This window comes from Stomoxys calcitrans, chromosome 1, assembly GCF_963082655.1.
Source record: "Stomoxys calcitrans chromosome 1, idStoCalc2.1, whole genome shotgun sequence".
NCBI lineage: Eukaryota > Metazoa > Arthropoda > Insecta > Diptera > Muscidae > Stomoxys > Stomoxys calcitrans.
The window spans coordinates 54,525,432-54,552,364 of NC_081552.1; the positions used below are offsets into that span (position 1 = coordinate 54,525,432).

The 26,933-nt window shown below is 36.0% G+C and overlaps 1 protein-coding gene across 4 annotated transcripts in view; it reads right to left on the reverse strand.

The window, feature by feature from the left end:
• Positions 1-249: 249 nt before the first annotated feature.
• Positions 250-26,933, reverse strand: part of LOC106090505 (probable E3 ubiquitin-protein ligase makorin-1) — a 40,881-nt gene continuing 14,197 nt past the window's right edge. For 3 of the 4 annotated variants that reach the window (XM_013256718.2, XM_013256719.2, XM_013256720.2), the window contains exon 5: positions 250-1,021. In XM_013256718.2, the coding sequence (XP_013112172.1) occupies positions 917-1,021 (105 nt within the window). In that variant the 3' untranslated portion in view covers positions 250-916. Of the gene's footprint in view, positions 1,022-13,223; positions 13,731-26,933 lie in introns of those variants that run through there. The other variant, XM_013256724.2, reaches the window with a different exon arrangement.

Consider the following 26,933-nt stretch of genomic DNA (forward strand, 5'->3'; position numbering starts at 1 on the left):
ACAAATGCAAGAGGGACAAACTTATTAGGAGAAGATTATAGGGAAGAAATTAGAAGAAAAAAATATATCTATATATATTATATGATATTACTTTCATTAATGTATACATATTTCTTTTATAATTTCGTTGCATAAAGTGGGTTTTTTGTTTCTTTAGCGTGAGTGTGTATGTTAAGTATATTTAGTTTCTTTTTCTTTCTTGTTTTCGAAAAGGAGGTTTCGGGGGGACGAAAAAAGTTACTTTCTTTGTTGTTATTCTTTTTTTTTTGGTTTTTCTCTTCTTATGTTCTTGGTGTTTACATTCTATACACATATATATTTAATTTTTTTCTTTTGTTTATAGTTTTTCTTCTTTCATTTAAATTTCTATATCCTCTCCAAGGATTCGTATTTTTGTTAGGAAAGCTTTATTTCGCTTTGATTAAGCTGAGGGGGAAGTTTTAAGTTTTTTCTTTTCTCCACCAGCTACTGCTAGTGGTTTAAACATCCAAGCTTTTAAAAATATTTTTTGGTTATATTTAGTTTGTTCAATTTTTTTGCCTTTTTAAGTTTTCATCTGCTTATTGCATGAATATTACTTGGTACTTTTGAATACTTTGCTTTTTTTTTGCTTATTAGTTTGTTTCTTTGTTTGTTTTTGATAATATGAGTGTGAGTGAAGGTTGGCTTTTTTGTAACGCTTGTAGTGTGTGTGTGTGTTTATATGCTTTTCTGCATTACTTTCTTAGGGAATTCTTTATGGGCAGCATAAAGAAATCCTATTGATCGCCTTTTAAAAATATACACATACATTTTAATTATTGTTTGTTTGATTAAATGTATCTATGTGTGTGTGTGTGTTTGAATGAGTGTTATAAAAACCTTGTTTTCTCGTTTTTTTTTCTTTTTGTGTGTATGTGTGTGTTGGTTTCTTGATTTAATTGTAATCATCATCAGAAGAATCATCGCTTTCATCACCATTTCTTGTGAAAAAATCAAGGAAATTCAAATTACGCTGATCAAGAAATTCATACAGATAGATCTACAATGAGAGAAAAAAAAAACAAATAAATAGAGGTGAACAACCAGGTGAGTTTTAATAAAAAAGAATAAAAACTTAAAAATATTTAAATGATATAGTTTTAATTTAATGTTTAAATGCTTAAAATATTAGTCTAATCATAAAAATAAAAAAATAAAAATCTTTCGTTTGTGTGCGTTGGTGTGTATAGATGACGAAAATAAAGGAAATTGCAGAACAGGAATTAGAACAGCGGCAAACTTCTCACATATCAATAGGGGCTGTCCGATTGAAGTTTAAGCTCAATGATAAGGGGCATACTTTTTATAGCCGAGTCCAGTACAATGGACGAAACGGCGAACGCAGCGCGTTATAATTGAAATCTAACAATAGAGAAATGGGTAAGTGTTTCCGAGACTATAGATTGCTAACAAACCACTGACTTCGAAACTACTAGTTTTAGTTTTTTCATGTACACGTTAAACTCACTGTGAACTTTCAAACTTAATTTATGTTTTTAAGGGGAACATGTGTATTTTCGGTACATTCTATATTGTGTGGTATAAGTTTAATATATAAAAAAAAGTATTTCGATATATCACAAATATAGTGATCGTTTTTAATGTTTATGGTGTGTGTTAGAAAAAAAATCATATTTTGAACTTAAATGGAGTAGATCTTTTTTGTCGACATTTCTTCACCCTGAAATCTTATTAAATTGTTTGTGTTGATCCCCCTTACCCCAATTTTCAAAATCGCCAGATGTCGGAGATGGGTGCACCGATTGAAGCGAAATTTTGTATGCCACCTTATGGTACCCCAAAAACACGAAATTGGTATAAAACTTTGGAGTCAAATAACCTGGGCTGACGCCCCATCCCAAAACCCACCCAAACGGACATGTTTACCGATTGGGACAATATGGATATCAAATAAAAGGTATTGAAGAGTAGAGTACGAACTTGGCATAAAAATGTCACCCTTAGTGTTTTGCTTTTCCTGCATTCGGCAATATGGGTACCAAATGGAAGGTATGTAAAAGTATACTAAAAAGCTGATATAAAAGTTTATTTCTTGGTATCCGATTCGCCCCCCACCTCCCAAAACCCCTCAAACGGGACATATTTACCAATTGGGACAATATGGGTATCAAATGAAAGGTGTTAGGAAGTTGAATACACATCTGTTATAAGTATTTGGTCCAAGGTGTCTACGGGGCCTCTCCAACCCCAAAAACCCTCAAAACGCATGAATGTCCAACGTCACAAAATGGGTATAAAACGAAAGGTATTTGAGAGTTGACCACGAATCTGATATATTCATTTGAGACAGAGTCTGGGACCGGCTCACCCGCCGGTAAGACCTGTAGTTCGATCAGGATATTGTAGGAATTAATCGAAAGGGCTGACGGTGGAGTTTGAATCTAATGTTGATATAAGAATTCAAGTATCTGGGCGACGTCCTACCATTCAGCAGGATATGTTGATCCCGACGATAAATGACTTAAATAAATTGTCTTTTGGGTTTTAGCGGCGGGGCGACCGACCCTCACCTCTCAATAAAAAGAACACCAAATTATCATGTAGGACGACCGAAAAAATATTGTACTCAAATGAAAGGACGTGTAAGAGGCAAACCCCCTCCCCCATTCTACCAAAAAAAAAAAAAGGAATTATTATGTATGAATGACCATCAGTATAGAATAGGACAGCAATAAAAGGTCTTTGGTAGTAGAGTAACTTTTTACCCTCAAATTGGAATAGACACAGGACAACCTGCGGATCTTTAAAAATGTGCTATCCCAAGTGGTAGCTTTGAAATATGATTTTGAATGTACATAACCAATACAAAAAAAAAATTAATTGGTGTGTATCTGAACGATACCAGTAGCCCTGAAAATCTTGATCACCACCTTAAAAATGCTTGACATTATGGGGCTCAAACAAAATCGTACTCCAGCACGATGCTGATATTATTTCAGGGATCGCCCCCTAAACTCCCTTCAAGCCGGCCATGTTTGCTTACTATGGCAATAAAAAATAGAAAACGAATTTGATATCCAATTTTGAACCCAAGTATTCCAATTGCGGCTCAAATAATAGGAAACTGGACATATTTGTGGATTATGGCAAAAAGAGCTCAAATCTGATATCTGTTTTATAAATATTTCAGGGACGACTCATCTCATATACCAACTATAACAATTTGTTGTTCAAATGTGGTTTTTGGGAGTAGAGTATGAATCTGACAATTTTGGGGCTAAGAAAGAGTTATCATCATGTTCTGCCTGCTAACAGTTTCAAAAATTATCGGCAATAATTGAAGAACCTTCGACAAACGAGCTTATGGAGACCCTATGAGGCTTATAAAGAAGTAAAGAAATATGCGTCTAATATTGTCTCGCTGTTGAAGATAAATATTATTGCCACAAAAATCAAAGTCTATTGAAATTGATGTCAGACAGACAATCAAAAATTCCCCTCACGTAGCACTTAGTCTTTATATTGATTTGGTATTGAATTGGTAACATATACCCAAGCTATGGGGCGTTGCCAATTGATAAGAAAAAGTTGTATGCGAGCGGAGTGTCTACCAGAAGTCTACGGCGCACTATGGGTGGAAATGGGAAAATGTGGCCAAAATTCGATAAAATTCACAAACGTGCTCCGATTTTGATGAAATTTGAAACAGTTGCAGAAAATATGTTGTTTTCATATTTTAACACTAAGACACCCTGAAGTTGCACAGGGTTCAAATACTTAATTGAACTTTTGACGTACAAGACCAAATTGCAAATCGAAAGAACTCATTCGAGATGAACAAAATGAAGTCAAAAATGGATGCCTTATTGTTTTATACGGGAGATAATAGCTACCATAAATATGTCGCCCTATTTTGGACTAAAATGGCCTTGTTGTCGAAATTTTGGATATAGCTGCCATATTTATGTACCACCCAAATTGCACTTATGGATCCATAATACGCAAGTTATGAAGTGGATTTTCCCGAAATTTGCTACATAGAAGATTTTTGCACCTCTAACAACACATATTAAATTTCGTTGCAATCGGTACAGATTTAGGCATGCCTTCCTAAAATGCATTTATATACTAATTTTATAGGCATTTATTGACAAAATTTGCCTCAAGAAAGCCTTTTTTTAACTCGTACTCTACATGATTTCAGTAGCTATTAGATATTTAACGTATTGGAAGTCATAATTTTGCATTAAATGCCTAATTTTAACGATTTCTAATAAAAGTTTAAAATTTATGGACCAAGAAATAAAATCGCAACATAGGCTTATATGGGAGCTAAATAAATGGATACGGCCCATACACAATGAACTGCTCTATCAAAAAGGATCTGTGCAAAATTTTAAGTGGATACCTTTCTCCCTTTCATGCTATAGTGATTTTATTTAAAGACGGACGGACATATTTCTAAAGCTGTTAAATCACAAAAGTGGATTTATTAGCTAAAGCACAAAAAAGTGGACAAATTCCTTTTAGCATGTGGTAAAGGGGACTTTGCTAAAGATATTTAACTTAAATTTTGGTCAACGGTCGGTGACGCTCAGAGATTACAAAGGAAGATTATCGAATTATATTAGAATATCGGACGTTAAATACTAAGAATTTGTAAATGTTTATAGAAAAAATTTGGGTAATTTGCATGTTGAACTTTAGACAAGTATAAACCAAACTTACCGTCAACATATATCGTTCATATTTTGTATTAAAAGACATCAATGCAATTTCATGAGCCAAATTTTACTACATGAAACATCAACATTTTCTAATTTTGGCCGTTTTTTTCATTTCCGCCCCTAGTGCGGCGACGAAGATATGCAAAAGATGGTAGATCACAAGGCAACCAAAATCATAGAGTGATATCCAAATTAAAAAAAAAATAGAAAAACTCACGGAAGCTTGGATAGCACGAAGCATTCCTACCAAATTTCAGACATATAACTTTACTGGTTTTAAAGATATTAATTTTATACAGCTAGATTGGCCATTCTGTCCACTGGGCACTGTGGGGAATTCGACCTCAAAATTGTCGTTAAATTCAAAATTGAAATTTCAAGCTATAATAAAATATTATGCACCATTCGAAAAAGCTTAAAATTATCTTTCAATTATCCGAAAAAATGGTCTTAGGCCATCTAACCTGGTTGTACTAGTTTCAAATTCACATGATTTCGTATAGTTTTTGTACGTTTTTTTCGGAAAAACTAGACCTTGACCTATGACCTTGAAACTTTAAACCTATGTTTGCTTAAGGCGTTCAACTAGTTTTACAAACTAATATCGAATTCGAGTCATTGAAACACCGAGGTAAGCAAGTCCGCCAATGATGCGAAACGCGTGGGTTTAAATCCTGGCGAGAACATTGGAAAAACTTTAAGTGGTGGTTATCCTCTCCAAATGTTGGCGACATTTGTGAGGTTCTATGCAATATATGTCATGTACAAACTCCCCCCATAGAAGTGTCGCACTGCGGGACGCCGTTGGCACTCAGCTATAAAAAGGAGATCCTTCTGATTAAGCTTATACTTAAATCGGAGAGGACTCATTGATATGTGAGAAGTTCGTTCCTGTTCTTTAATGAAATGTTCATGGACAAATTTGTACTCTTCTGCCTTATGCTTTGGACTCCTATATTGCGGTGGGTAAATATGTCCGAGTTGGAGTTTATTTTGGGAGAGAGGTGGCCACGCAGACACTTGGCCCTTAAAGTAAATATAAGCTTAACGCTATACTCTCAAATACTTTTAATATGTTTCATTTGAGCCCTATATTGTCGTGGTGGAATGATACCTCAGACATTTCGCCCAAATATGGATGTCAAGAAACAGGGGCAAACTTCTCACATATCAATGACCTCCTTTTTTAGCCGAGTCCTAACGGCGTGCCGCAGTGCGACACCTCTTTACATAGTACCTCACAAATGTTACCAGCATTGCAAATGCAAATCCAAACTACCTCACAATGTCGCCAGCATTAGGAGGGGATAACCACCGCTGAAAAAATTTTTCTGATCTTCCCGTCAGGATACGAACCCAGGCGTTCGGCGTCATAGGCGGACATGCTAACGTGGTCGATAAATATGCACGGTTTGGACGGAGTTTTGGGCCTGGGGCTGTGTGACTGGCACTTCGCCACTTTGTCCTAAAAATAGGTATCAAATTCGTTATTTACTCACAAAAACATTTCATTTGAGCCCCGTATTGATATGTTCCGGAAATAAGTTCAGTTTAGAGGGTGCTTTGGGGCTTACTCATAAACACTTGGCCTCAAAACTTTTCTACTCCCAAATACCTTTCATTCGAGTCTCATATTGTCATGGGAACAAATTACCTTTTTGAGGAGTTTTAAGGAGGTTAAGCGCCACCTAGAGACTTTAACACAAATTTTAATTGCATTTTCCTAATCTAATCCCAAATTGCTTTCATTTGAGTCCTATATTGCCATGGTCGGCTAATATGCCCATGTGGGGGTTTTTAGGGTGGGGACACCTCCCATTAAATGGACTAAATTTGTTTGCCATATTCCTTATCCAATTCTGAATACCTTTCATTTGGTTTCCATATTGGCATGAACGTTCAATATGTCTGTTTGGAGGAGTTTTAAGGTTGTGTTCTACTCTGCAATATCTTTCATTTGTTTTTGAGATAAGCGGGAGGGTCCGCCCACTTCCAACTTGGACAAATTGTATATCCTGTGTTTCCTTCCAGACCAACGTACACAATTCGTGAAAATTTAGAGAAAATCGGTCCTGCCGTTTTTGAGTCTTTGCGAAACAAACAAATAAACCGAGTCCCATATAGTCGTGATTGACCCATTTGGGGGATTTGGTGGGTGGGTTGATTCCCTATACTTAGACCTGACTAAGTATGCCGGTATAATCTACCCCCGAATACCTTTCATTTAAGCCCCATATGGTTATGAACGTTCAATTTATCTGCTGGGAGGAATTTTGGAGTAAGGGCGACTTTCTGAGTATTTGGACCCAATTTTTAATACTATATTCGTATTCTACACTTTAATACCTTCCATTTGATACCCTTATTGTCCTTATCAGTCCACTTTTGAATTTGTTGGTGTTTTTGTGGAAACGGGGGATGGTCCGCCACCTTCCGATATGAGAAAATTATAAAGCCTATTCCTCCTACCAGACCATATTCGTAATCTACTCCCGAATAACTTTTATTTGATTCCCATATTGTCATGATTGTCCAATAAACCTATTTTAGAGGGTTTTGGGGTTGGGGCGGCTTCCCAGTCACTGGAACCCAATTTTAATATGAAATTCGTACTCTACTCCTGAAAACCTTTCATTTGAGTCCTATATTATCCCAGTTTTTTTTTTAAGGAAAGACAAAAGTCGGTAAGGAAAGACAAAAGTCGGCCGGTGCCGACTGTATAATACTCTACACCTACCCTACAAGTACAAAGTGTGAGCTATATCTAATTCTGAACCAATTTGATGGACCTCGTCGGATGTTTTCAGATGAGTATCAAAGTTCAAGCGAACAACTACGATTGACAAATGACAACAATAATGCAAATTACCCAAAATCTGATTAACATATATACGGGAGCTATATATAAATCTGAACCGATTTCGACCAATCTCTATAGATATTGTGGTAGTCGTCGAGGAAAGCGTTGTGCAAAATTTTGCCAAGATTGGTCAATAAATGCTCAAGAAGTGAAAGAAATCCTTCTTGCCAAATTTCGAGAGAATCGGTAAACAAATGAACACTTTATTGCAATATTTCTCAAAATAAAAAAATATATATGGGAGCTATATCCAAATCTGACCCCTTCTTTCCAATTTCAATAGGATTCGTCTCTAAGCCAAAAAAAATGTATATGGAATATTTTAAAACGATGGGATGAAAATTGCGACCTGTAGTTTGTGCACAAATTAACATGGACAGACGGACAGGCAGACATAAAACTGAAAGACAGACGGACATGGCTAAATCGAATCAATAAGTGATTCTGAGTTGATCGGCATACTTATCAATGGGTCTATCTCTCTTCCTTCTTGGTATAACAAACAAATGCACTAAATTAAAATAGCCTGTACCACAGTGGTGGTGTAGAGTATAACAATTATGTAGCCTATATTTCCTTTCAACCCAACCAATCTGTGAAAATTTTAAGGTAATCGGTTCAGCCGTTTTTGAGTCAATACGGAACAAACAAACAATCCGACAAACAAACACAAATTGATTTTTATATAAAGGGTAGTTTTATAGCTATTATCTTTTTGCCAACACTGGTTTAAACAGCAACGCTTGCAAATTATTGAATTTTATTATCAAAATGCGTGCTCTGTTAAGAAAGTTCATCGCGCGCTTCTTCGATGAAGAAATAAGCAGAGTTGTCGATTTTGGAGTGAAGATCAGCCAGAATCACTTCAAGAGCTACCAATGCATGCAGAAAAAGTTACAGTTTGGTGCGGTTTATAGGCTGGTGGCATCAAAGGACCGTACTTCTTCAAAGATGATGCGAATTGTAACGTAACTGGGAATGGTACCGTGAAATGATATCCAACTTTTTTTGTCCAAAATGCAAAAGCTTGACTTGCATGGCATGTACTTACTTTACTTTAATTGGCTATGACAGAATGTTTGTTCCCCTAGCCGAACGTAGAATAGCGTTCCAAGCGCCTCGATCTTTTGCGCTCATTCTAAAATCTCTGACACAAGTTTCGAGGTATCTCCCACCACTTGATCTTTCCACCGGGCTTTTGGTCTTCCCGGTTTGCGTGCACCACCGTGTTTGCCCTCAAAAGACTTCTTTGCTGGTGCTTCTTCATCCATTCTGACAACATGACCTAGCCAACGCAGCCGTTGTATTTTGATGCGTGTAACTATGCTATTGTCGTCATGCAGCTCGTGGTTCATACGTCGCCTATATTCTCAATTATCGGAAACTGGTCCACATATTTTACGAAGAATCTTTCTCTCAAATACTCCAAGCACTGCCCCATCTGCTTTCACAAGTACCCATGCTTCAGAAGCATATAACAGCACGGGTAGTATCAGTGAAGAAGTCAAGATCCAAGTTCTGTTTATATGGCAGCTATATCAGGTTATGGACCGATTTAAGCCATACTTAGCACATTTGTTGTTAGTCACAACGAAACACTTCGTGTTGTTAGTCACAACAAAACACTTCGTGTAAAATTTCAGCCAAATCGGATAAGAATTGTACCCTAGATGCTCAAGAAGTCAAAATCCCAGATCGGTTTATATGGCAGCTATATCAAAACATGGACCGATATGCCCCATTAACAATCCCAACCGACCTACACTGATAAGAAGTATTTGTGCAAAATTTCAAGCGGCTAGCTTTACGCGTTCGACCGTTATCGTGCTTTCGACAGACGGTGGACATGGCTAGGTCGACTTAAAATGTCATGACGATCAAGATTATATATGATAGATTTGATTATATATCTTAGACGAATATTTCGAGGTGTTAAAAACAGAATGACGAAATTAGTATATTTCCATCCTATGGTGGAGGCTAGAATACGTGCAAATAGTCCAAAAATTAGTGTGCAAAACAAGAGCAACGCTTTATACTTTTAGTATAGGTAAAACAAAATTTAAGGATTTTAATGGAATTTTATGGACAATTATATTCTGTGGATTGTTGAGCAAGAATTTTACACAAATCGAAGTAGCCTTTTTTACTTTTGGCAAGTAATCATGACCCGCGATAAAGATTGAAGTTCGTCAAATTTAATTCTTTGAGACCAAAAATTTAAATTGATATGCAAAATAGTTTAATATTCATTCATTTGCAGGCGTAATTATATTGAAATGTATGAGTTTAAGGTAAAAGTAAAGCAAACATAAAACATTATGCCCGTATATTCATGTAGGGGACACAGACGACATAACAATGTATCCGAGAAGAAGCAATTGTGAATGCAAATGCAAATTTCGCCCATGAACATTCCACTAAGGAACAGGGGCAAACTTCTCACATATCAAAGAGTGCAGTCCGATTCAAGTTTAAGCTCAATGATAAGGGGCCTCCTTTTTATAACCGAGTCCGAACGGCGTGCCGCAGTGCGACACCTCTCTGGAGAGAAGTTAAACATGGCATAGTACCTCACAAATGTTACCTGCATTAGGAGGGGAAAACCACCGCTGGTCTCGCCAGGATTCGAACCCAGGCATTCAGCGCCATAGGCGGACATGATAACCTCTGCGCTACGGTGGCCTCTGAAGAAGCAATTGTACTTTCACAAAATGTTCTATTGCAATAAAAATATAGGTTGAACACGTGATTGGGTTAGGTAATGAATTACCAAAGTTACAACAAAAACAAAAAAATTAGAAAAACAAATTTATTAAGAAGAAATAAAACCAAAAGAAAAGTACAATATAAATGTTCGTAAGATCGATGACATACATATTTATTTTTTTTTTTTTTTAATTCGATTTTTGTTACTCTATTAGTCTCCAAGCATTCAAATCGAACAGAAAAATTAGAAAAACAAGTAAAAGCGTGCTAAGTTCCGCCGGGCCGAATCTTACATACCCTCCACCATGGATCGCATTTGCCGAGTTCTTCTCCCGGCATCTCTTCTTAGGCAAAAAAGGATAAAAGAAAAGATTTGCTCTGCTATTATTATATTATTACATGTTGGAGACCTGTGTAAAATGTCAGCCAATTCGAATAAGAATTGCGCCCTTTGGGGGCTCAAGAAGTAAAATAGAGAGATCGATTTATATGGGAGCTGTATCGAAATATAGACCGATTCAGATCATAATAAACACGTATGTTGATGGTCATGAGAGGATCCGTAGTACATAATTTCAGGCAAATCGGATAATAATTGCGACCTCTAGAGGCTCAAGAAGTCAAGATCCCAGATCGGTTTATATGGCAGCTATATCAGGTTATGGACCGATATGGCCCATTTACAATACCAACCGACCTACACTAATAAGAAGTATTTGTGCAAAATTTCAAGCGGCTAGCTTTACTCCTTCGGAAGTTAGCGTGCTTTCGACAGACAGACGGACGGACGGACAGACATGGCTAGATCGACATAAAATGTCGCGACGATCAAGAACATATATACTTTATGGGGTCTCAGACGAATATTTCGAGTAGTTACAAACAGAATGACGAAATTAGTATACCCCCCATCTTATGGTTGAGGGTATAATTAAGATATTTATCAATAAATTATTTATTAATACATTTATTTGGTGAAATTTAAACAGCATGTTCTCGTAGAGTCGTTTTTTATACGAGTGCCCTTATCCCAGCTACTGTTAGAAAGAAATTCCAATATAATCTATTTGACTTGTGTCTCCTACAGTTTTAACACAATTTTAAGCCAGTTTTTTACATAAAAGTTACTAGAAACATGTTACTAAATTCAATTAAGAGCTCGTACAAGGCAAGTGATTACAAGTTTTCAACTAGCCAACTCTATCACTGAATAAAAAACTATTATTGTAGCTTTTCAATGAAAACAGTTAAGGATCTGAAGTTCTCATACATAAATACTTGAATGAAGTGCTAAAACCAAACGGAAAAGATTTATCTGTGTCAGTTATTATCCGTTAAATATTGGGTTGCCCAAAAAGTAATTGCGGATTTTTTAAAAGAAAGTAAATGCTTTTTTAATAAAACTTAGAATCTACTTTAATCAAATATACTTTTTTTACACTTTTTTCCTAAAGCAAGCTAAAAGTAACAGCTGATAACTGACAGAAGAAAGAATGCAATTACTGAGTCACAAGCTGTGAAAAAATTTGTCAACGCCGACTATATGAAAAATCCGCAATTACTTTTTGGGCAACCCAATATAATCAATGTCTTTTATATGAATAACCATAGTCAAAAATGGTGGAACTGATATTAACTAACAATCAGTTGCTTTTGTTTTGCACACGGGAAAATGTACCATTATTGAACAAAACCTCATTAATATAAAAATATTGGTCTTAAACCCCGATTTGATATATGGCTTCTTAAGATTATAGTACGTCAAGTAAAATAGTTTTAAAACTTTGTATGCACATAATGCATTAGTCGAATTTTAGGATTATTTTCCTCAATATGAGAAAGCGTTGCTTGTGTTTTGCACGACACTGCACGTACGTCATCTGTTTAAATGTTCAGCTAATCCCATACAATGCACTCTGAATGCACCCCACCCAAATTACACAATTAGAAGAAACTTTGCCAATAATAACGGATGAAGACACAACACACTGCAAAAAAAAACAGCTTAAAAATGCGGGCTTACGTAGCGAGATCGATCCACTATAACTCCCGGCCAAGAACTGCTTCCCCTCCGCAAATCTGCGATCACTACAACAACCTTATAAATTAGCTCAACAACTTCTTCGACAAACTGGTCGTAAGGGAGTGAAGTTCGTGAACAATGTAAGAGAATACATAATTAGTGCGGTTTTTTGGAAAACGTTACAAACCATTTTGCATGGGTTCATGGGTTCAAATCAAAATCAGCAAAAGTTGTCAATAGTTGTCATGTTAAACTTTTCTACGAAGGGATGCTGCTGAGCGTCACGGGGTTCGGACTCGGCTATCAAAAAGGAGGTCCCATTACATTGGTCTAAAATTTGTTTGGAACAGCACTCATTGATATAAGAGAAGTGCTAAGGTATTTTTTTTTGGTGTTCAAATTTGCTTTAAAAAGAAGCTGTTAGCAGAGTTATCATATTGTTAAGATACTACGAACAATACCTCTAAAATCTATTTTCAAATGACTGTTTTTACGGGAGGGGAGAAAGCAAGCCGACAGACAACAAGACTATCTCTGATTATTCTTTTAAATAATGCTGCCATTTAGTGCCGTTTAAACCAATTGCAAAATACTTCGGTTGAAAACGCTACTGTTTATAAGAAAAAGTATAAGTTTGACCAAAGTGATGCTAATGCCAAGAGCGAAGTTATCCTTTTGTTTCTTTTTAAAATAAGGCTGTCCCAAAACAAAAATAGAAATTATGAATTCTATAACAATTTAATACAAATTTAAAGTTAAATAAAAAAAACAAAACCAAAACGTGACTGTTAAAATAATAAGTTATTTTAAAGCTTTTTGTTTCACTAAGGTAAAGTTTATTTTACTTTATATAACACATTTAAGATGTCTTTGTTATGATTTTTTTTAATTTTATGTTGCTGTTTGGCTTTTAAAGCCTGCCTTAACAATAGATTTAAAACTATATATGTAAATTACAACTATTAATTTGGAATAGGGTTTTTTATATATTCAGGCAATCATTTTGTTCTTGTTGTTGTTGTTGTCTTTTGGCATTCAAAACTTAAAAAAACTATTAATTAATAATTATGTTAAAGACAAGTGTCATTGTTTAAATTTTTCTTCCTCTGAAGTCACAGCTTAAAAATTACTTATCATTATTTTTGTTTTGTTGCTTTTTTTGAAAAAAAAAAAATAAAAACATAAAATTACTTAAAAGCTACAAATTCACACATCGTTTCATAGATAAAATGTGTTGAGGTGGTCTTGGTGGTAGTAGTGCTGATGGCAATGGTAATGGCAATTTCCAAAATTAACAACAACAATGTAGTTATTTTAAATTTGATTTGTTTGAAACCCTTTAAGAGTTCTTGAGGGAGAGGGGGGTGGGGGTGGCAAATTGAAATGTTTTTCTTGTTAAACCTATTACAGACACTTTAGGATATCACACCTGCAGACATTTAGATATTCGTTGGCATTTAGTTTGTTTTTTTTTCGTATTTCGTATTGGCACAGACAGAAAAAGAGAAAATAAGCAGAAAAAAGAAGAACGGGGAAACGGAAAAAACATAAATTTAAATATAGTCGCATTTTTATTTTGACACATGATTATTCTTAGCTAAGCTAGACAACATCAAAAATACACAGATGTGTAAAAGATAACAACGAGGGTGTGGTGGGTTTTGCTTAGTCAACTCAAAACGAGGCGTAGCTTGAAAAATTGCTCTTTAGAGCACAGAATGTATGTAATGTATGGCATGTATGTGTATTAAGTGTTTGTGACATAATGTGAAGTTGCAATCATAAAACATATATAACATTTGGATGATTATTTGTTAGAAATAAGAATTAACCAATATCCCTCCGGCGGGTGAGAAGGTCCCTGGGGACCTTTTTCATTGATGTCTAAAAATTTAAAGCAAAAATTGCGCTTTCATATAAAATTTGATACAAAAAGTACAAGGTCCATAGGGACCGGCAACGGATGACTCAACCGTCGGAGGGATATCCATAATTGTAATGATAAAAACGTGCAATACTATCGGTCTTAAAAATAAATAAAATTGTTATAATAAAATATATCATTAATAAATTGACTAAAATTCCTTATTATACCAATATGGCCGAAAGTTACACGAAAAAATCATTACTTTTTGATCTATTTGTTGAGAAGTATTAAATGTACAGTCAAATTGCGGAGGGGAAGCAGTCCGGGGGCAGAAGTGATCGTGAATCGATCCCGGTACATAAACCCGACTACAGTAGGGATAGCCAGAATACTCTAGACCAGTGATGTCCAGTTTCTTTGTTTTTATTTTAAAAATAATGATTTTTGTAGCTTAAACCCTTGGAAGATATAAAAAAGTAATTAAAATTTATTTTTTAATGTTTACTTTTGCAAATCACTAATCATTCAGTCCATAAAAATGATTTTTTACATAATGAGAGAATTAAAAATACTAAATGAGAGTATTCACACATACAGCCGTATTTTCATTTTGGGCATCGCTTATCTAGACCAGTGGTGAGCCAAATGAAAATATGATTGTATGCGTGTATTTTCTAATATTTTTTTTTTTTTCTTAAAATGAAAATTCATTTATCCAACAAAAAAAGATGATGATCTTTAAAAGAAAACACAATACAATCGGATATTGTCCGGCTGCAGACGATCGGATCAAAATTGTGGTATGGTAATAAGAGTAAGTTTTCAATGTAAGCATATTTGTACCCTACACTGTTTTCGGTGTGCCTCCCGTTCATTCACATGTTTTGCGCTAATTTTATTTGGTCTTGAAATAATTCATACAATCGGATATTGTCCGGCTGCAAACCATAGGGCAATCTGTTTCTATTATAAATAGAACATAAAAAACCCGTTTTTTAAAGTTAGGCAGAAAAATGTGTTTTTTGCTTTGTAATAGCATTTGACTGGTTTCCTAGATCGCGATTTCGTTTGGAACCACCCAAACTCGTCGGTAGGATTCGTCAAAAAGGTATGTCTTCTAGGTTGAAACTATGCTCCTAAGAGTATTTTCATTTGTGGCGCAGCAAGAAAGAACAAGTAAAAGCGTGCTAAGTTCGGCCGGGCCGAATCTTATATACCCTCCATCATAGATCGCATTTGTCGAGTTCTTTTCCAGGCATCTCTTCTTAGGCAAAAAAGGATATAAGAAAAGATTTGCTCTGTTATTAGAGCGATATCAAGATATGGTCCGGTTCGGACCACAATTAAATTATATGTTGGAGACCTGTGTAAAATTTCAGCCAATTCGAATAAGAATTGCGTCCATTGGGGGCTCAAGAAGTAAAATAGAGAGAACGATTTATATGGGAGCTGTATCGGGCAATAGACCGATTCAGACCATAATAAACACGTTTGTTGATGGTCATGAGAGGATCCGTCGTACAAAATTTCTGGCATATCGGATAATAATTGCGACCTATAGGGATCAAGAAGTCAAGATCCCAGATCGGTTTATATGGCAGCTATATCAGGTTATGGCCCGATTTGAACGTTATTTGACACAGTTGTTGAAAGTACGAATAAAAAACGTCATGCAAAATTTTAGCCAAATCGGATAGGAATTGGGCCCTCTAGAAGCTCAAGAAATAAAATCCCCAGATCTGTTTATATGACAGCTATATCAGGTTATGGACCGATTTGAACCATACTTGGCACAGTTGTTGGATGTCATAAGGAAATACTTCGTGCAAAAATTCATTCAATTCGGATAATAATTGTGCCCTCTAAAGGCTCAAGAAGTCAAGACCCAAGATCGGTTTATATGGCAGCTATATCAGGTTATAGACCGATTTGAACCATACGTGGCACAGTTGTTGGGTATCATAACAAAACACGTCGTGCAAAATTTCATTTCAATCGGACAGGAATTGCGCACTATAGAGGCTCAAGAAGTCAAGACCCAAGATCGGTTTATATGGCAGCTATATCAGGTTATGGACCGATTTGAACCATACTTGGCACAGTTGTTGGATATCATAACAAAACACGTCGTGCAAAATTGCATTCCAATCGGATAAGAATTGCGCACTCTAGAGGCTCAAGAAGTCAAGACCCAAGATCGGTTTATATGGCAGCTATATCAAAACATGGACCGATATGGCCCATTTTCAATACCAACCGACCTACACTAATAAGAAGTATTTGTGCAAAATTTCAAGCGGCTAGCTTTACTCCTTCGGAAGTTACCGTGCTTTCGACAGACAGACGGACGGACATGGCTAGATCGACATAAAATGTCGCGACGATCAAGAATATATATACTTTACATACAGAATGACGAAATTAGTATACCCCCCATCTTATGGTGGAGGGTATAAAAATACTCCACTTCATATGTTTCTACTAAATAAATCAAGACATCCAACTACTACAAACAAACATACTTGCCCAACTGCTACTCAAAGTAATTACCATAAAAGTAAGTTTTCAATGTAAGCATATTTGTAGCCTACACTGTTTTCGGTGTGCCTCTCGTTCGTTCACATGTTTTGCGCTAAATTTATTTGGTCTTCATCTAGGAAACCAGTCAAATTCTATTACAAAGCAAAAAACACATTTTTCTGCCTAACTTTAAAAAACGTTTTTTTTGTGTTCTATTTATAATAGAAACAGACTACCCTATGGTCTGCAGCCGGACAATATCCGACTATATGAATTATTTCAAGACCAAATAAATTTTGCGCAAAACATGGGAGAAAACACAATATTAAACAAAATTATTAATCTTTCCTATCTTATCTAGCGCTTCGTCAGAAAAAAATTGTTTCAAAATGAAACAAGTAAGGACGGACTAAAGTCCGGCGAAGCCGAACTTTTGATATCCTACAACGCGTTGGATATTCAACCTAAGTCTTCGAATAAAAATTGGCTTATATTTGATATGTAGAATTTCGATCAACATCCGTACATAGTTTAGGAGCCATAGAGTATATCGTTGTGGAAATTTTTGAGAAGATCGATCGATAAATGGGTTAACAAAGGCCTTAAAAGTGAAAATCGGGAGATGCATATATATGCGAGGTAAATCTAAAACTGAACAAATTTCTATGAAATTCATCAGTCATCAGAAGAGTTATAAGGGAAACCTTCGTGTCAAATTTTGTGAAGATCGGTTAACAAAGGACTAAATTATTGAGTTTTATTCAAAATCGGACGAAAATGTATATGGGATTTATATCTTAATCTGAACAGATTTCTATTGAACTCAATAGCAATACCGAGAGTCATAAGGGAATCCTTTGTGCCAATTTTCGCGTGAATTTTTTAACAAATAAACAAATTATTGCAATACTAGTCCTAATCTGAGGAATATATATATGGGAACTATATCTAAATGTGAACCGATTTCTATGAAATCACCAATCATGTCGATACTTATAAGAAAATCTCTCGTGCAAAATTTCGTGAAAATCGGATGTAATTGCAATTTTAGTCCAAATCGGAGGAACATATATATGGGAGCTATATCTAAATCTGAACAGATTTCTATGAAATTCCCCAATAATGTCGAGAATTATAAGAGAATCAATCGTGCGAAGAATTGCTTTACAAATAACGATATAATAGCAATTTTAGTTCAAATTGGACGAACATATATCTAAATCCCAGCCGATTTCTATGAAATTCACCTATAATGTTGAAACTTATAAAAGTACCCTTCACGCAGATTTTCGTGAGAATCGGTTTACAAATGACGATATAAATGCAATCTTAATCCAAATCGGAGCTGTATCCAAATCTGCTTGTGCAAGAAAATGTTTGTGCCAAATTTGAAGACGATCGGATGAAAATTGCGACCAGTACTTTGTACACAAATTAACATAGATAGACGGACAGACAGACAGACATAGATAAATCGAATCAGGAAGTGATTCTGAAGTATACTTATCAATATGTCTATCTCTCTTCTCTCTAGGTGTTAAAAACAAATTCACTAAGTTATAATACACTGTACCACAGTAGTGGTGTAGGGTATAAACACAAAAACGATGCGTACACCCAAGCGCATATTCATTCGTTTTGATGTCTGAACAAAGAGCAAACAAGTACGTGTGAATTGAGTATGGCATCTTATGCAAAGAAAATTTAAATTTTGGCCGCCACTGATGTAAGCAACGATGCCCAAAATGAAAATGTGACTGTATTTGTGAAATACTCTCTTTAAGTATTTTTCATTCTCTCAATAAGTGCGTAGTGCGTTTTTTTTTGGACTAAATGATTAGTGTTTTGCAAAAGTAAACATAAAATATAAAAATTTAAATACTTTTTTATCTCTTCCAAGTGTTTAAACAACAAAAAGCATTGTTTTTAAAATACAAACAAAAAAACGATGCGTATACGCATGCGCATGTTTATTCGTTGCTGTCTCAACAACAAACAAAGACCATAAGAATACGTGTGACTTGTCATCTCCACTACCGTAAAGGGCTGGGCATCGCTAATCTAGATATTTGACAGAACAGTTACGTTTGAAGGCACAACACACTGTAACAATAAAAAGCACAAAGATTTCCTACTAACTATATGACGGCGCGCAAAGTACAACATAACGAAGAAGCCAACGCAAGCATAAAAATTCTTTTTTCTGTTTCAGGAGCAAGGCACACACACTGGAAATTTGAGCTCCAATCTGTGTGGTGTTTTCGTTATCACGAGAATCATAGCTCCATACGAAGTAGCTGCAACTGCAGTAGCGTACCAAAGGCCTTCGCCTGCTTCATGTCTTCCATTCATTTCTGATTTCAAGACACACTAACAATCATACAGCATTTCAAGAATTTAATCTTCGTTTTAAAATACAACATTGTATGAGACAATTGAGAACTGAGTAAAACAGATAACAAGACACAATTAGATAATTAGATGAGTGAATGCATAAAATAAACCCTTCAGCAAAAAGAAAGATTGATTCAGAATTCAGTGAATGCACATTGTACAATGCATGCATTCGGGTACATTTTGCTTCAGATAAAGTACTATTTTTCATGTCGTCTGCTTTCTTAGTACGAAATTCGTACGAAGGCAACGTGGTTGATTTGGCAAAAGCATGGGTAAACACACATACGACTAGTTTTTTTTTTTTGATATGAGAAAACAAACGGTTTGCAAATGATTTGTGTGATCAGTTCATATTTCGAAAATGACATCCAGACGCTTTCATAAAGAGAGAGTAACTTCTCATTAAACCCCGTTTACACTGCTCCACTGGATCAATTAAGAGGTAGCGTCATTAGCACAACAACAAAAATCTATTCCCAACGAAACTACCTTGAGTTTCAAATGCCGTAAATTGAAATGTTAAAGTGGCATTAGAAATAAACTTTGTTTTACAATATTATTGTTTTTAATTCAAGCTCGAGGTCTTTCTGGTTTTTCTTTACTGTTTGTTCATCGATACTTCGCATTTCAATGAAATGCATTTACAAGAAGGAGGCCACCGTAGCGCAGAGGTTAGCATGTCAGCCTATGACGCTAAACGTCTAGGTTTGAATCCTGGCGAGACCATCACAAAAAATGTTCGGCGTTGTTTTTCCCCTCCTAATGCTGGCAACATGTGTGAGGTACTATGCCATGTAAAACATCTCTCCAAAGAGGTGTCGCACTGCGGCACGCCGTTCGGACTCGGCTATAAAAAGAAGGTCCCTTATCATTGAGGTTAAGCCGACGAGTCCCAACGTCCCACAGTGGGGAATTTGACCTCAAAAATGTGTATATATATATACATATAGTTAGTATAACAATATATTGTCTATGCAATTCCATGGCAGCCGGTTGTACGTACCGGATTGACCCGATGGAATCCTTCATCGGCAAGGGCTACCGCCACCGCTACAACAAAAACGCATAAGAGAAAATGTGTGGGAAGTTTTAAAAAAATCGATTCAAATTAGAAAAAATTTGTATCCGACATATATAATTCTTCTTGTTAATACTGTTGTCCACCATTTAACAACCGGTGGGACCGAAGTATATCACAGGTATTAGCAAATGAGGAAATATGTGATAAATTTTAACTAAATCGGATCAGATTAAGATATAATGCTAATATATATGGATACTTAACTGTTTGGTAGAAATTAAACAACGACTCTATGCCCTTACATAGAGCGTAGCACTACATTATATAAATTTTATGGTTATCATCAGTATGTTAGTTTGATTATTTCATTGATTTCATATAAATCGGAGCTGACAGAGCGTCACTTAAAAGACCCTAGAATAACAAAAAGATATTCGAAAAAAATCGATGAAAATGTCTAGTATTTTATAGGGTGGTGTGTTTGAAAATATCGCTGAATATGGATTTATATATACAGCGGTCAAAAAAAGTATTCATCATTAGCAAAATTGATAATAAATTCACTTATTTTGGGTAATTGAAGAAAATTTAAAGTAAACAAATAATGCAGTTTTATGCAATAGTTTATTTTTCGTAATAGGTTTTAAAATAAATTCAAAAAATAAATTTAATTAGCGCAAAAAATGCAATTTTATATAATAACACCAAAAACAGAACAAAAAAAGTATTCATCATTGATGTGCTATCATCAAAGTCAAATTCAAATATTATTTGGGAATCCCCCTTTTCTGTTTTATTTAGTAAAGGAGGCTTTGCCCTTGACAGCAAATATTTAATTTCATTGAAAATATAGTTTTTGTCAAAATGGGTCGTAAGCAAAACGAGGTTTCTGATGAGGTAAAAGTTTTGATAATAAAACACCACAGGAATGGTTTAAATTAAAAAAACTATCAGTGAAATATTAAATAGACCACGATCTACTATACAATCCATCATCAGAAAGTGGACAGAAACGAAAACTGTTGACAATAAACCAAGATCTGGTCGACCAAAAGCACTTTCAGTTGGAGATGTGCGTTGGCTAGTGCGGCAAGTTCAGAAAACTCCGAAGACAAATGCGACCATTCTTCGTAAAAACACTATGGAATATTTAGGGAAGGAAGTTACTACACAAACAATTCGAAATACACTCAAAAGGCATAGTTACAGAGGAAGAACTGCACGTAAGAAGCCCTTTATAAATAAAATAAACCGAGTGAAAAGGCTAAACTTCGCAAAAATGTATGTAAAACAGCCCGAATCATTTTGGAAAACAGTCATTTTTGCAGACGAGAGCAAGTTTAATCTTTTTGGGTGCGATGGAAAGGTCATAGTGTACAGAAAACCAAATACAGAGCTTGAAGAACGAAACACAGTTGCTACTGTCAAACATGGTGGAGGTGGTTTAATGGTTTGGGGTGTATGGCGGCTTCAGGAGCGGGAAATCTTGAAATTATTAATGGAGTAATGGATCATAAGTATTACATTGACATTTTAAAGAGGAATTTAAAAGATAATGCTGTAAAACTTGGGCTTGGTAATAACTTTCAATATTATCAAGATAATGACCCCAAACATTCTGCTTTAAATACCAAGATGTGGATGCTGTATAACTGCCCCAAAGTCATTAAAACTCCTCCTCAAAGTCCCGACTTGAACCCAATTGAACATCTTTGGGAACATCTCGAACGCAAATTGAGAACGCGCAATTTTTCGAGCAAGAGTCAAATGCAACAGGTGATAATGGAGGAATGGACTAATATAGACCAAAATATAACCGCTAAATTAGTCCAATCGATGTCAAACCGTTTAAAAGAAGTTATAAGACGCGGTGGTCGAATAACAAAGTATTAATTTTTTTAAATTATGTTATTTATTTTTTTGTTTTTTTGCAATGATGAATACTTTTTTTGTTTAATTTTTTGTGTTCAGCTGTAAAATGGCCCTTTTTGTTCCAATAAATACTATTTTTTTCTTTAAAAACAATGAAATTGTGTACATATATATCACACAAGCACTACTGCATCATTAGTTTAATATGTTTTTATTCCAATTGTCTTTTGTAGACTTATTAAAAAAAAAAACATTGAATGATAAATACTTTTTTTGACCGCTGTACGTGTGAATTGAGTATGGAATCTTATGCAAAGAAAATTTAAATTTTGGCCGCCACTGATCTAAGCAACGATGCCCAAAATGAAAATGTGACTGTATTTATGAAATACTCTCTTTAAGTATTTTTCATTCTCTCAATAAGTGCGTAGTGCGTTTTTTTTTTGGACTAAATGATTAGTGTTTTGCAAAAGTAAACATAAAATATAAAAATTTAAATACTTTTTTATCTCTTCCAAGTGTTTAAACAACAAAAATCATTGTTTTAAAAAAAAACAAAAAAACGATGCGTATACGCATGCGCATGTTTATTCGTTGCTGTCTCAACAACAAACAAAGACCATAAGAATACGTGTGACTTGTCATCTCCACTACCGTAAAGGGCTGGGCATCGCTGATCTAGATATTTGACAGAACAGTTACGTTTGAAGGCACAACACACTGTAACGATAAAAAGCACAAAGATTTCCTACTAACTATATGACGGCGCGCAAAGTACAACATAACGAAGAAGCCAACGCAAGCATAAAAATTCTTTTTTCTGTTTCAGGAGCAAGGCACACACACTGGAAATTTGAGCTCCAATCTGTGTGGTGTTTTCGTTATCACGAGAGTCATAGCTCCATACGAAGTAGCTGCAACTGCAGTACCGTACCAAAGGCCTTCGCCTGCTTCATGTCTTCCATTCATTTCTGATTTCAAGACACACTAACAATCATACAGCATTTCAAGAATTTAATCTTCGTTTTAAAATACAACATTGTATGAGACAATTGAGAACTGAGTAAAACAGATAACAAGACACAATTAGATAATTAGATGAGTGAATGCATAAAATGAACCCTTCAGCAAAAAGAAAGATTGATTCAGAATTCAGTGAGTGCACATTGTACAATGCATGCATTCGGGTACATTTTGCTTCAGATAAAGTACTATTTTTCTTGTCGTCTGCTTTCTTAGTACGAAATTCGTACGAAGGCAACGTGGTTGATTTGGCAAAAGCATGGGTAAACACACATACGACTAGTTTTTTTTTTTTTTTTTGATATGAGAAAACAAACGGTTTGCAAATGATTTGTGTGATCAGTTCATATTTCGAAAATGACATCCAGACGCTTTCATAAAGAGAGAGTAACTTCTCATTAAACCCCGTTTACACTGCTCCACTGGATCAATTAAGAGGTAGCGTCATTAGCACAACAACAAAAATCTATTCCCAACGACACTACCTTGAGTTTCAAATGCCGTAAATTGAAATGTTAAAGTGGCATTAGAAATAGACTTTGTTTTACAATATTATTGTTTTTAATTCAAGCTCGAGGTCTTTCTGGTTTTTCTTTACTGTTTGTACATCGATACTTCGCATTTCAATGAAGGAGGCCACCGTAGCGCAGAGGTTAGCATGTCAGCCTTTGACGCTAAACGTCTAGGTTTGAATCCTGGCGAGACCATTACAAAAAATTTTCGGCATTGTTTTTCCCCTCCTAATGCTGGCAACATGTGTGCGGTACTATGCCATGTAAAACATCTCTCCAAAGAGGTGTCGCACTGCGGCACGCCGTTCGGACTCGGCTATAAAAAGAAGGTCCCTTATCATTGAGGTTAAGCCGACGAGTCCCAACGTCCCACAGTGGGGAATTTGACCTCAAAAATGTGTATATATATACATATAGTTAGTATAACAATATATTGTCTACGCAATCCCATGGCAGCCGGTTGTACGTACCGGATTGACCCGATGGAATCCTTCATCGGCAAGGGCTACCGCCACCGCTACAACAAAAACGCATAAGAGAAAATGTGTGGGAAGTTTTAAAAAAATCGATTCAAATTAGAAAAAATTTGTATCCGACATATATAATTCTTCTTGTTTATACTGTTGTCCACCATTTAACAACCGACTGAAGTATGGGACCGAAGTATATCACAGGTATTAGCAAATGAGGAAATATGTGATAAATTTTAACTAAATCGGATCAGATTAAGATATAATGCTAATATATATGGATACTTAACTGTTTGGTAGAAATTAAACAACGACTCTATGCCGTTACATAGAGCGTGGCACTACATTATATAAATTTTATGGTTATCATCAGTATGTTAGTTTGATTATTTCATTGATTTCATATAAATCGGAGCTGACAGAGCGTCACTTAAAAGACCCTAGAATAACAAAAAGATATTCGAAAAAAATCGATGAAAATGTCTAGTATTTTATAGGGTGGTGTGTTTGAAAATATCGCTGAATATGGATTTATATATATAGCAACAAAGATTGAGAAAATAAATCTGCATTAAATATCAGTTAACTTATTGAAGCTTTAATAATCTTTATTTGAAATATACGAGCTATACAAACAGCATAATACACAAAATATGCTCGTCAGGATTCGAACCCAAGCGTTCAGCGTCAACGGCGGACGTGCTAACCTCACGCTAATAAGAACCAATTAATCGTTAATTACACTCGGACTCGGATTCGAACAGTCGGACCTCGATTATCCGGATGCTCGGGACCGGAGGCATTACGGACAATCGATTTTCCCGGATAATGCAGTACTATTTTTTTTTAAGTTTTCGCAAATGCAAATTTTGCCCATGAACATTCCACTAAGGGACAGGGGCAAACTTCTCACATAGCAATGAGTGCAGTCCGATTCAAGTTTAAGCCTCCTTTTTATAGCCGAGTCCGAACGGCGTGCCGCAAGGCGACACCTCTTTGGAGAGAAGTTTTACATGGCATAGTACCTCACAAATGTTGCCAGCATTACGAGGGGAAAATCACCGCTGAAAATTTTTTCTGATGGTCTCGCCAGGATTCGAAACCAGGCGTTCAGCGTCATAGGCGGACATGCTTACCTCTGTGCTACGATGGCCTCCAGTTTTTACACAAATTTTTAATAAATTTGTCTTGGCAGCCAGGGCTCTCCAAGAAGTTCAAAAAATGTTGTGGAACCATGTCCAGCTTCTTTTAAAGAATCTGAAGATAATCAGAACTATTTCCCTTTTGAGTCTAAACTGTGGCATTTGTCAAATCTATCATTTCCTCATTGGACAAAACAGCAAATTGGGAAGCATTATTACAATTGAGCTATATTTTCATGTCCTTAATAAAATCATTCGTTAAATTTAATATTTGTGCTGCGCTATCGGATGTATGTTATCTGTCATTTCTATATTTCATACACGAGTTGCATAGCTGAATTATTTAAAGGTTGTCTTATTTGTACAACATAAAAACCATACAAAATCGCCATCTTGTCATCAAGATGATCGACGTTTTGCCAGACACACGAAGAATTTTGTGTGCGTGTGTGTGTACGTGCGCAAAAAGTGTGCGTACATGAGCAGAGAATATGCGAACAAGAAGATAAAAACAAAGAGAATGAAAACAAAAATCTGACATCTTAAAACCGTCAAACCCGGCCGGCAGTTAACAGCTGTTCGAGTGAGACCACCTTTTTAAATCCGCCTTGCACGAGTAGAAACATTTTTCGATAATGGCATTTAAAGTTGCTCATTGCACGCTGGGCCATCAGCTGAATTTAAGTAAGGATTTTGGTTTGTTGCAAACACTTCCAATATAGGACAGCTTCATCTCCATTATAAATTTGCCTCATTGCTTACTTTTTTTCCTTGATAATTTCATTCAATTTTCCACAAAACTTGTGTCAGCTGAGAATTTTTCTCCTTCTGTTGTTGTTGTTGTAACCACATGTTCATGTGGAGGTGGCGATCCCCGTCATGCTCCTTATGTGAGCAAGCTCATTCCGGTCCAAAGGACCGATCGCCGCGGGAACATGGTGGCCATTGGTTATATAAAGGCGCCAATAACTCGCCTTGTCATATCGAGCATCATAGGCACTCAGTATTTGTGCAAGAGCCGGTGCCGCCCGTCCTCTCACTGAGACCTTCCGCTCGATACCGTTGATTGTCCGGGACTGCCGTTGCAGCTACTCTATATGGAGCATTCCACTCACTATCCGCATCCTGTGGACGCGCCCGGTACCTCCCAGCATAGCTTCTCGTGACAGCAATGAACACCACACAGATCGGACCTCATTGTTCCAGCCGGTGTGGTACTCACAGCTATCCCGCTCTTCACGAGCTATCTCCCTTCTGCGCAAGTAATAGCATCTCTGAAAAGTTCCCTAGGTGATATTTCGTATGCGGATGGAACAAATTCCCGAATTGATTGAATTGATTATGCTACTGGGTCTTAGGAAGAGTCCCGATGAGAAACTGATTGCTCAACACACAGTGTTTGGATGAATTGTCACAGGTGTACTCCGTAGCCATCTCCCTATTGCCTCTTATCTGTCCTTTTCCAATGCCGTTGATCTTCAAATAAGTCTCATCTGTTTCTGGGAGCTTGAAGAGCCACCCAAGGCTTCGAGGATGTCGGAGGAGGATATCTTTTGTGAGGGTTGTTTTGTTGTATTATTGCCATTTAGGCCAGAATTCAATGGCACCTTGTCTCTTGGTCCACCTCGTCGTTTGGTTCTCTCATAATTATTAAGAAAACGAATCCCGATTGTGTAGAACCTCTGATTATAAACATGAATAGTTCTATAACAATATGAGACTATGGGTCATATGTCGGCAGTTGGCAAGGCTGGTGAGACTAGACCTATTAGTTCATACTATTTGGCTCATCACGCTGTGATTAAGGA